Raw genomic sequence first — 12,582 nt, 5'->3', positions numbered from 1 at the left:
GCCTGATAACAATAATCAAATATGTTAACGACTGTTATAAAAGGATGGTGATCAGTTGTTCTCCATGTCCACTGAAGGTAGGACTAGAAGTAATCAGCTTCAACTGTAGCAAGAGAGATTTAGGGTAGATATTGGGGAAAACTAGCTATAAGGATAGTTAAGCACAGGAATAGGCTTCCAAGGAAGGTTGTGGAATCACCATTGTAGGAAGTTTTTAAGAACCGGTTAGACAGACACCTCTCAGGGATGGCCTAGAAATGCTTGGTCCTGCCTCAGTGCAGGGGGCTGGACTTGAGAACTTTATGAAGTCCCTTCCAGCCGTACCACTTCTATGATTCTAAATACAGATAAGCAGAATTAAGAAGATGACATTTTTACATAATCACTTTTCAGAGTAGAACCTCATGTAGATATAAAGAATTACCATTTGGTGTTTAAAGATGGTCTAAATCAGTCTATAAAATCTGTTCTCCAATAATTTGTATGGTTGAAAAAGTTACTTCGGTAATGTAGTTGTGTATTTGAATAGGATTTTAACTTCCTGACCAGCTTCTTTAATGTTTTCTCTTTCAGGAGTGACAGTTCTTTCAGATTCTTTGTGTTCTTCTTTGTGTATATCTGTCAATTTGCTGTACATGTACTCCAGGCTGCGGGATTTCAAGGATGGGGTAACTGGTGAGTGATTAGCTTTATTCAATTTTGTGTTCCATATCCAAGAATAAAACTGGTGTTTTAAGTTACAATAAAATCTCAGTGTAAACGGCAATAGGTGTATGCAGAGAAATAATTTAGTAGCTAATATTTTTCATTTGGCGTTTTGGTGATGAGGGGGCCAGATATCATTGTAGAGTGCCCCTTATTGTCGTAAAAATCTATCCCAAGGATATCTGGAGAGGCAGGTACTCCTGATATTAGGGTGACCAGAATGTTATCTTTCACCCTAAGTCCTTAACTGTCCCAGTTTAATATCAACTCTGCTCAGACATCACATTGACGGTGTTTATGGATCTGATTTGCCCTACATTTGGAATAAAACTAAGAAAAGAAATCTTAAAAATAACTTGGGTGGTAATAACGTACAGAACAAGATTTAATGTATTCACTAATGTAATTTTCAGTTGTGCTTCACTTGCAATAACTACATTTCAATCAAGCAGACGTCTGTAACAACTTCAGTTTATATTAACATACTGGAATGTGAAAACAAAAATATTACATTGGGATACCTTGCTAACTAATGGCATGCATCCTGGCTCCTCACTTTTAAAGGATTTAGAAACAAATGATACAAGGAAGTTGTAAGTGTTCTGAATTGGTGAGAGTATGTGTGCTTATTCCAGCCTTGGTTCACATTTGACAGTAAATTTAAGTACAGTAACTCCTTGCTTAATGTTGTAGTTATGTTTCTGAAAAATGCTGCTTTAAGCGAAACCAATTTCCCCATAAGAATTAATGTAAATGGGGGGAGGAGGGGAGATTAGGTTCCAGAGAAATTTTTTTCGCCAGACAAAAGGCTATAAAAGACACACTATAAGTTTTAAACAAACAATTTAATACCGTACACAGCAATGATGATTGTGAAGCTTGGTTGAGGTGGTGGAGTCAGAGGGTGGAAAAGGGTGGGATATTTCCCAGGTAATGCTTTACTGCTAAATGAACTAGCGCTCAGCTGAGCCCTCAAGGGTTAACACATTGCTGTTAATGTAGCCTCACACTTTACAAGGCAGCGAATGGCGGGAGGGGAGACAGCCTGGCAGAGAGACACTGTGTGTGTGTGTGTGAGTGAGAGAGAGACATGCGCATTGCCTCTTTAAGTACACTGACCCCACTCTAAGTACACTGCCTTTTTAAGTAGATCAGCAAGTTGAGACAGCTGCTGCTGCCAGCAAGCTCCCTTCATCCTGAGCCTTGTACTGCCCCCCCTCCCCCCTGGGTTTCTGTGGAGATGGGATAAAGGATCAGAGGGGGACATCCTGACATTAGCACCCCTCTTCCCTCCCTTTCCCTCCCCGCCCTTGCACAGCAAGCAGGAGGCTCCCAGGAGCAGCTCCAAGGCAGAGGGCAGTGGGCGGAGGGACAGTTGAACTGCCTGGCAATTGATAGCCTGCTGGGCAGCTGCTGCACAGGGAACTTAGGGGAGCGGGTTCCAAGCCCCCAATTGCTTGCTCCAGTGGGCTGCTCTTTCTGCAAGCAGTGGACAAAGCAAGCAGCTGCCAAATAACGTTATAAGGGAGCATTGCGCAACTTTAAACGAGCATGTTCTCTAATTGATCAGCAGTGAAACAGCATTAACTGGGACGACTTTAAGTGAGGAGTTAACCGTAGTCTTGCAGAAGATCTGGAGGACACTCGGAGCCCAAAACCTTTTTCCCTGCAGCAGTAGCTGTTGGGGAGGCACATGTGCCCTGTGCTGCCTCATGGTCCCTCCAAAGGCTATATAAAGGCACCACCCTGAACCCTCTCAGTTCCTTCTTCTTGCCACTGGCCTATGTTAGAGCTCTCTGTGCAGTTCTCTCCTCATCGTTTATTTTCTGCATCATAGCTATTTGCTGAATCTTTGTGGTGTAAATGGTTAGTACTTGTAAGTATAGTGTAGTCCTATCCCTGTAGGATAGGATACAGAAGGACCTAGACAAATTGGAGGATTGGGCCAAAAGAAATCTGATGAGGTTCAATAAGGATAAGTGCAGGGTCCTGCACTTAGGACGGAAGAACCCAATGCACAGCTACAGACTAGGGACCGAATGGCTAGGCAGCAGTTCTGCGGAAAAGGACCTAGGGGTGACAGTGGACGAGAAGCTGGATATGAGTCAGCACTGTGCCCTTGTTGCCAAGAAGGCCAATGGCATTTTGGGATGCTTAAGTAGGGGCATAGCGAGCAGATCGAGGGACGTGATCGTTCCCCTCTATTCGACATTGGTGAGGCCTCATCTGGAGTACTGTGTCCAGTTTTGGGCCCCACGCTTCAAGAAGGATGTGGATAAATTGGAGAGAGTCCAGCGAAGGGCAACAAAAATGATTAGGGGTCTGGAACACATGACTTATGAGGAGAGGCTGAGGGAGCTGGGATTGTTTAGCCTGCAGAAGAGAAGAATGAGGGGGGATTTGATAGCTGCTTTCAACTACCTGAAAGGGGGTTCCAAAGAGGATGGCTCTAGACTGTTCTCAATGGTATCAGATGACAGAACGAGGAGTAATGGTCTCAAGTTGCAGTGGGGGAGGTTTAGATTGGATATTAGGAAAAACTTTTTCACTAAGAGGGTGGTGAAACACTGGAATGCGTTACCTAGGGAGGTGGTAGAATCTCCTTCCTTAGAGGTTTTTAAGGTCAGGCTTGACAAAGCCCTGGCTGGGATGATTTAACTGGGAATTGGTCCTGCTTCGAGCAGGGGGTTGGACTAGATGACCTTCTGGGGTCCCTTCCAACCCTTATATTCTATGATTCTATAGTGTTAGTTTTAGTGGGTTATGTAATGTTTTCTGGATTTTAAGCGCTGCTTGTGGTGTGAGGTGTCTATTCCTACTAGTGACCTGCATACATGCTGCTTATTGTGTCTTGGTGAGGAGCACATTAAGAAAAGGCACAATATCTGTCCTCCTTCTTGATGGGGAGCCCTTGACAGACAATCAACTTTTGTCTCGAGAAGAACCATTCTGTCTTCATCCTCTCCGAACAGTTCAACACTGCTGACTTTGTCTTCTCCAGTCCTGGAGGATTTTAAATCCTATCAAGACTTAGGAAAATGGCTACCGCCCTAGGTATTGAACCTGAACTGGTACAGGAAAATACCCAAAGTTACTGAATATCTTCCAAGAATCTATGCCAGGAAGGGTGTAGCCCTTCTGATTAATGATGCCCTTCTGCAACCGGAGAAAACCTGGCTCAAACCACTCCAATAGCCAAACATACTGATAAACAGTACCATGTCCCATCTCAGGGGTTTGTGGGTTTTTTACTTCCACCAAGCACCAAACTCCCTAGTTGTCACAGCTGCTAATGAGAGATCGTGGCAGGGGAAATTCAAGTCTACCCCAAAAGAAAAGGTGGCTAAGAGACTGGATGCATTAAGGAGAAAGATTTATTCTACTACTTTGCTCCAGATGAGGACAGCAAGCCCTTCTTGCAAAATATGATTTTCTTAATGGGGAGCTGATGTCAAAGTTGTCAGACAAATTGCTGGATGATATGAAGGAATCATTCAGGGCCTCATTAACTGAGAAATAGGTTGTGGCAAAGACTTCATTCCAGTCTGCTCTAGAAGCTGCATATGCTTCCTTGAGGACTGTGGCCTACACAGTTATAATGAGAAGGGCATCCTGGTTTTGTGATTTTGGGATAGCTCTGGACATTTAGCAGTCTATTGAGGACTTGCCTTTTGACGGTCAGTATCCATTTTTAGACCAGACTGGTGAGGTCTTGCTTTTGGGTCTTGTGCTTGCAACAGAAGGCAGGGTTGACCTCACCAATTGTAAACATTTTGGCTATCTGCAGTACTGGATGCAAGATTCCTCCCTTTTACTGGTCTGTTGTGCACCACCAGTTGCCATTGTTTAAAAGTTCTAGTAGGTCCAATTTGGAAAGCCAGCAGACAAGGGAATTGTATATTCTGTTTTTTAATCAATATAGTATCCTTTTCTGATATGTAACTTCCTGCCAGTTTGTTGATGCTTCAGGCTGCATGATCCCAGAGCACTGAATGTTGTCCAGGCCTTTGAATCATACTGTCTAATCTGCTGTCTCTCTTAGGGTCAGTACCCCCTATCTCACTGGTTTTGTTTGTTTGTTTTTTCTTTTGGAAAGTTTTTTCATTATGCAGAATCATTGTCTCGGTGCATTTGCATTGAGGCTCTGATATGTTGAGGCTTTGCTCATAGAACCAGGTGCTCACTGAATCATCCGTTAATACTTGATGCTTTGAGGCCTGCATCAAAGTTTTAAATTGAGCAGCTTTTGGATGAATTCTTTTGGAGTTTTGGTTAATCAGTACTCAGCTTGTGAGCCATCAGCGCACTCACGAGTGCATCAGCATATTTTGAGCAGTCAGCACAGGTTTTAGTTTTATCTATTTTGGTATGATGTCCTCCTCACCTGCAAAGGAGGAAGACAGGCAGCTCAGTGGCTTCAAGAAATGTGACTTTACCAGGAAGGTTTCTCTCGTAGAAGACCAAGGTAGATGGATTTTAAATCTTGGCGTCAAATATGACCAGCATGATTTACAAGACTTGTTTGGAGAGGGTCACCCAGACACCCATCAGGTTTAGTGGGGGTTACCTGAAATCTCTGCCCCCACAGAAGCATCCTGAGAGTCACAGATATTTGAGTGAGGTCATCTTCATAGAGGAATAGGATTATTTCTGTGTATTGATTTATGGGCTGGCTTCAGCACCACGTTTTCATGAAATGCTTATGACTATAGTAAGGACTATATGTACCGGATTGGGATTACATATTTTCTCCTGTTGGAATGTTTGGCTGACCAAGGACACTGCTGAATAAGTTGTCTAAGAATCACTACATGTCCCCACCAAAGCACTAGAGTGATTAGAAGTCATGATAAATGACACAAAGCAACCCCTTACTTGTCTCTCATAGACAGTTGGAATACATAGGAACTTTGCTAGACAGAGCTCAACTTGAGATCTTCCTGCTTTGGCAGGAACGAGGACATTAAAGTCTGATGGAGCAAATGTTGGAACTGGTGTGTGACAACCTGGATCAGGCTACAAATGCTGGCAGGCAGGGCTTTGGCCGTATTCATAATAGCCATGGCAAGTCTGCATGTAAATCAACCTCAGTGGACCCTGAGATCCCCAGTGAAGACAAACATCACAAGAACCATCACTTTACATCAGTGTAACAGAACCATAGAGCTTTGCTAGCCTGGAGGTAGTCCAGAGGCAGCCTCCAATTAGTAGGATCCCCAAAAGTATCCAAAGTACATATCCACAAGTGGAAAAGATTTTAGGCGAGTAGCAGACCGTGACCAATTTAGTAGACATAATGAACCCTCTCTAATCGCGCACATGATTTGAAAGCTTATTATGTTTACTTTAAGATGAGGTGTGATGTGGAGCTGTCAAGTGGTGCTGTTACCATAGAAACAGGGATCAGCAGTGACATGTTAAAATGACCACTTTGAAATATTTGTATTCATTTGTTAGTTTAGTGACTTCATGTATTATTTCAAGACCTAAAGTTGGACTTCACAAAACAATGTAAAGTGTAAAACAAAATCTAATCATAAATTTGTACGGGTATCATTGAAATGTAATACGGCTAGTGATGTTTCTAGTCATCATCATCATAGAATCATAGAATATCAGGGTTGGAAGGGACCTCAGGATCATCATCATCTTGTTTGTTGTTATGATCTCTGAGAGTGTGTGGGTTACCACAGTGTTCGTTGCCTTGGTATATGTGCAATTCTGTGCAGGGAAGATTGTTCTGACAAAAACCACGGTTGATGGAGTAGCAACCCCTATTGGTACAGGCACAAATAAGGACTTGTAGAAGGTCAGGTGCCTTGGGGCCCTTGAGGAGTACAAGAACCAGTTCATCATCCACATTTTTCCATTCATGTTGCAATGGTGATCCAATATCTTTGTTTGCCAAGATGCTTTTTTGACGTGCTCTTCAAAACTGTCCTCACATGGTGGGAGTTTGGCCAGTGACTTGCCCTTTGTGATAGCTAGATTGAGGTGCAAGCAGTTCAGATCTCCGCGGGTGTCCTTTTCTTTCTTGCTCTGGTCATACAGCACTGCTACCAACTTCCTTGCTGCAGAAATTGCGGGTTGTCTGCCACTCTCCCAGTTTGGCAAGATCTCTGAAGTGGTAAGCTCCCTTTGTTTTGACAACATTATACACATTTTTTCCCCAATACCAAATAGTCACAGTCACAGCCTGTTAATGTGTGTATAACAAGAAGTATGTTGCAGAAGTGAGGAGTGTGTGTATCACAAAGAGCTTGCACAGGTATGATATGATGCTCTTCAGTTGCACTGGTAATGATGTCTTTTTCAATCCACATGTTATCTGTGTGTTCCATTAAGGACCAAAACATCTGCATTAGGTGACCTAATTCTTATGGTTCCTTTGACACCAAGAGACGCAAAAGCCATATTGGCACATACAGCAGCATCCTTGTGTCCACTTCCTCTTGAGTACTGTACATGTCTTGAGCTTCTTCAACACCTATACTGGTGATGAACTTTGCTACTTCACCTGTGAAGAAGCCTCCAGCAAGGAGGAGTGTTTGGGGTGTGCTGCTACAATCTCAGGTTTATTTTGAACCATACAGTCAGAGGAATTTTTCCATGGATGCACAGGGTGTCCACCGATCACCTGGTATTTCTTGCATCCAACCTTAGGTCCTGTCCGGTGCTTTCTTTCTTCAGTTTTCACAGTGTTACTGTTGTGATATCGGTCAGACTTCGATGACAGAATTAGCTTTGTCAAATCCTTTTAGGACCTGCCTCAAGTACTCAGTAGCCAATTTATTGAATGTGTGGAATTTGATTCCAGCCATCTGTCTAATGTACACTGTGGTTTCTTTGCTCTTACCTTATGGAATATTTCATCTTGAGCTCCCAGTTGATGCTTTAGTTCAGCTTTGTCTGTTCTTCTCATTGTTCCGTCAGGATGGAAGAGGGGCTTAAGCACAGGTTCTAAGAACAGTTGACATTGAAACATCAACTCATCACCTTGCTAAGGACGGCTCAGCGGAAACCAGTTTCTAGGCTGGTAGCTTCTGTTATTGTCTCTCCCTTGCTGACATAAATTTGGTCCTCCTTGGACATGTTAGCAAATGTTTTGATGCCAGGTTTCTTGACTGTGCTGAGGAAGCTATGTGTCCCCCGTCAGAATCAAGTACACCTCTCACAAATTCCTCTATTTGTTCTTCAGCCACATCTACTGTTTTAGTAGAGACTCTTGTACATCTGATGTTACATGAAGTCCAGTAGATATGTTGATAAGTACCTCTGAATGAGATTCAAGGTCAGATGGATTTGTTATATTGTTGATGGCATGGTTGGTAAGAACTGTAATATGCTTTTCATCCCTCTTCAGTGTAGAGGCAAGGACTTGTTTGTGCATTTTGTCTTCGCTTCTTTTTTTTTTTAGGCCACTTCTTTCTCTCTCAGCTTTTGCATATTCTGCTCCTGGGGTATTCTGCGCTACTGTGCAATGCAGAATTTTGCAGAGATTAATGTTTTTTGTGCATAATTTTTCCTTTCCCTCACAGAAATGGGCTGCAGTGCTGCTGGCTGCCACTAGGGGTCGCCAGACCCAGTACAGCCCAGCTCGCATGTAGAAGACACTGCTGGGGGGGAGCGGGAGAGAGTGGAGTTCCTAGCAGCTGTAGTTCACCGCACACCCTGAGGGAAGGAGACAGTGGCGCGCAAGAAACTGTGTCCAAGCCTGGGACCCAGTATCAGGCTGTTTCTCTTTCTGGATCCCTGGGCGGTAGGGGGAGGGGTATCCGGGGCCTGGGGGTGTGTGGCACAGCTGGGAGGGAGGGGAAGGATTTCTTGAGTTGTGGGGGGAACAGCTGGGTTCTGGGAGAGAGGGAGCCGTGTCTGGGCTGGGGAGGGGGCACTGCAGGGTTCTGGGAGGGAGGGGGCCAGTGTCTGGGCTGGGAGGGGTCCATGGCTGGGTTCAGGGAGGGAGAGGAGCTGGTGTCTGGCCACCCCGGCTGGGCTCTGGGGTAGTGATGGGGCAGAGAAACAGGAAGTGGGTTGTCATAGGGATTTCCTTAACTCTCTATTCCTGGGGGGAATTTTTGTGTCTGTATTGTTAAAGACATACTTGCTGACAGTTAATTTGATATAAAGTACCAAAATAATTGAAAATTCCATGATTATGTAGTGTTGTTTTGACAAAATTTTCAGAATTTTGCAGAATTTTTATTTTTTTGGTGCAGAATTCCCCCAGGAGTAATGTTCATAATATGAATGTTTGTCATCTCTAATGTTCATACCTACCTATGTGTAAGTCTCACTGAATTAAAAAGCTAGTTTCTAGAGTATTTCAAAGTGTACTATATGGATAGGGAATTACAAATGAAAACATTCTAACAGGCATATGAGACACTGCATTCTATGTTCAAAGCTTACAAATGGAGAAGCGTTAGGTTAGGGATTCACATGAATTTATATCTACTCATGATGCATTAGAAACTGTGGGCACTCAACCTACTCCTGCATAACCTTCAGTGTGAGATGTGATTGATCTACTCGGCAAATTTCAATTGAAAGTATAGAAAGTTAACAACACTTTAACAATTATATATGGGAGGTGAAAATATTTCATGTTAGTGTATTGCAAAATGTTGATTTTTGTCACATGCTAAACAGCTTAATCATGTCTAGAAAAAATATTGCCCATGCAAAACTGATAAAAATACATTGTCGTTTGATAGCTTTCATCAATAAATGCCACACCTTCAATAAGGTGTTTAAATTAACTTAAACAGTAAAAACTAGTCATCGTGTTGCAGTGTTTCTGGAACTGTGCAAAAAATGACACTCATTTTTTAGTAGCATTGTTTCACCTTGTTTGCAGGCTTACGGCACCATGAGACAGCTCCTCATCATACCTCATCTAAATGTACATTAAAAAAGCTTGCAAATGATGTATAATGTGGGTGTGTGTAGGATGGGTACATTAAACTCCTTAAAGATGTCCCTTTTTGGAGAATTGCCGTGTCTATTTGTGATTTGGTACAATCAGGTCTACATGGATCCTTTAAATGCCTTCCTCAAACTACTTGACTGTCCTTCTACCTTTTGAATCAGGATTAAAGATCAAGTCCATGTGTTGTAATTCACCATGAGCTAGCTGAATGTAGACCGGGGGACCTCTGCAGCCACCTGTTGGCATGTTCATGAGAAGCATAATACTTTTGAGACCCCTACTTAAAAAGCCACCCTCTGGCATGGGATAATGTGGTTCTGACAAAGCCAATAAAAGCTCCTTTTGAGCCATCTGTAAGCTTAGTTTTCTTTAACGGAAAGCTATTTTCCCCGTGGCCCTGACTTCACTTGCAACTCATGTGGGTTTTGTTGTTTTTGAGCTTCAGGTTCTAGTAATTGTTGCACCTGAGACAAGTTTTTAAAGGGGTTAGGTGCTTTTCGGAATTAGCATTGATTCCTTTGCACAGATACTAAAACATTTTGACCTAATTGCATTTATTGTCATATTAATATTCTTCCTATTCCTGCATACCGCCACAAACTCAACATTAAACGGGCATTAAATTGGTTATTTAATTGTAACCCAAGTACAAATGTTCAATTCTTTTGACACTGAATTTATGAAAAGGGCCATATTTAAATGGCTGTCTGATTGCATTTCATATAGCTGTGATCTGGCAGATCTTCAGTTAGTTCATGTCACTGCTCCTACTCGTTCAAACAAAGCAGTTTTTGGTGCAAATTTCAAGGCAGACAAAACATGATTTGCTTAAATTTAGATTATAGGGAGAAATCCTTATTCATTCTTTGTGCTACAGAATCTGAGGTTTGTTTTCTTTTAAGACATCTCTTTTTAAATTGTTTTTGTTTTGTTTTTTGGAGGAAACATTCTTGAGGTTCTGTTGGTGGATGTAGTTTTTTCCTCTTTTTCTGTGGATGTATTTTATATCTCTTACCTTCCCCTCCCCACATAGTTTAACCCTCCACTTTCACCTTTCCGTGTTCTGGGCATTGGTCTACTTTTGTACAGTGTTGCAGTGTTTTAGCATTGTTGTTATAAGAGATTCCTAAGTGTGAGATTCCTGCAAAGACAGGATAGTTAGAAAAGGGGAAATAAAGTTTGGGTGGTACTATATTTAGCTGGCATGCTCTATTGTGGGAAATTTTCATTTTTTGTTTAAAAATTTTTGTTGTTGTTTATCATTGACTGTATACATCACCCAAAACATGCTGGGCTCTGTATATATATATATATTGTTTCAATTTAAAAACTACTCTGAAAGAATGTTAACGTTGCAGAGTCAACCACTTCAGAGTTAGGAAATGCTGAAATTAAGGTTGAAGATAGTTTGCTGAAGTTCCCAAAAAATAGTGTCAGTACCTGCACCACTTTTCATATAGATGAAAATCAACATTGTGAAAACCAGTTGAGACAATAATGCCAAACTCAGCACTGAAAAAAGGCACAGAGCAAAGACACATACCTACATACACATATGTCCACAGACACACTCAAATGCATATATTTTTAGCAGATCAGTGCTACTCAAGGTTGTTTGGGTGTGACAATGGTTAATTCTTCTCTGTTTGCCAGTGTTCGTGTGAGATTAATCCATTTCCTACTGTTTCTATATTTGAGGCTGAGTTTTTTTCCTCTTTGGAAGTGTAAGCATTTATAACAACTTGTATATATAATATGTTACTTTTTTTGTTTGCCATTGAAGTTCTTTTAGCAGTGTGTCACTAACAGTATGGATTTGATCATCTCATTATATATATTCTTAACCAGGAGACCTGCAAGTTTTTTCACAGTGCTGAGATTTTTTTTCAAGATAATTTTGGCTGGGGCTGGAGCCAATCTTGCAATGAAGTAAGAAGCTCCAACCTGCTAGTGAATTTAAGTCCTCTGATTGGCTGTCTGCCCCACTTTCCCACCTCCTGGGGCAGAATAATCAATCAACTGCTACTGAGTTCTCTCCCCCTCCCTCCCCCCAAGCCATTTTCACTGGGCAGGGGGGGGGTGCTAAAGAGCCCAGCATCTCAGAGTGGCACCACTCCTTCTTTCCTTCCTGTGAGCAGCCTGTGGAATGGTTTCTCTGCTCCTCCCCTCTGTCTCCATGAAGCACCTTACCTAGGAAGGGGCAAAGAGCTTCTAGAGCTGCCCCACCTCCTAAGCCTGGAAAAGGTTGAGAAGAGTGAAGAGAACCAAGAGGCGCAGAGAGGAGGCTGGGGATGCAGAACTGATGAGGATGGGGCTAGGGTGCTCCACTGAAGAGGTTTCTTCAGTAGGAACAAAGTTAGCTTGCCCAATAAATTTGGGGAACTGGACAACACTAATTGTCACACACACAGAGGATATAGGAAGGGGGAGTTAAAAAATCAAGGCAGACGCCCCCCTTTCCAAAAAAAACAAAACAAAACTGTTTTTTTTTTAAATTCATATGATTTTTTTGGCCCAAACTATATTGTGGTGGGGTTTTTGTTTAAGTCTGAATCATTATTTTTGGTCTCTTGAGGTTGATAATACTATAGTATACAGAAGGCAGAATTTAATGTTGTATGGATATGACCTTAGTGACTGTGGTTGATTACGGTTGATTTGCTTGTTAGGGGAATGGACAGCATGTGCTTGTGAGTGTCTGTGGGGTGTATATTTATGATAAGGTGACATGTAGGTATGTAGGTGCACTCTTTATTTCCTGACTTTTGTGATTTTGAGTTTTGCATTATATTGTCCATTACCTGGTTTTCGCTGTTCATAAAAAAAAGTCTACAATTGAGATTGCAGAGACCGACGTTAACTTTAGTTTCAAATTACTTTGTTTTACCATAAGATTATCCAGTTTATTTTGGTGAGAAATTCTTTTTCACTTCAGTGATGCTATCTCT

General features: G+C 42.1%; 1 protein-coding gene across 1 annotated transcript in view; it reads left to right on the top strand.

The window, feature by feature from the left end:
• The window catches only part of SCAMP1 (secretory carrier membrane protein 1), an 87,419-nt gene that overhangs the window by 63,697 nt on the left and 11,140 nt on the right, over window positions 1-12,582 (top strand). The window contains exon 7 of the mRNA XM_048851145.2: window positions 574-675. Within this exon, the coding sequence (XP_048707102.1) occupies window positions 574-675 (102 nt within the window). The remainder of the gene's footprint in view (window positions 1-573; window positions 676-12,582) is intronic.

The sequence above is a fragment of the Caretta caretta genome, chromosome 5 (assembly GCF_965140235.1).
Source record: "Caretta caretta isolate rCarCar2 chromosome 5, rCarCar1.hap1, whole genome shotgun sequence".
Lineage (NCBI taxonomy): Eukaryota > Metazoa > Chordata > Testudines > Cheloniidae > Caretta > Caretta caretta.
This window is presented reverse-complemented; position numbering and strand designations above follow the sequence as displayed.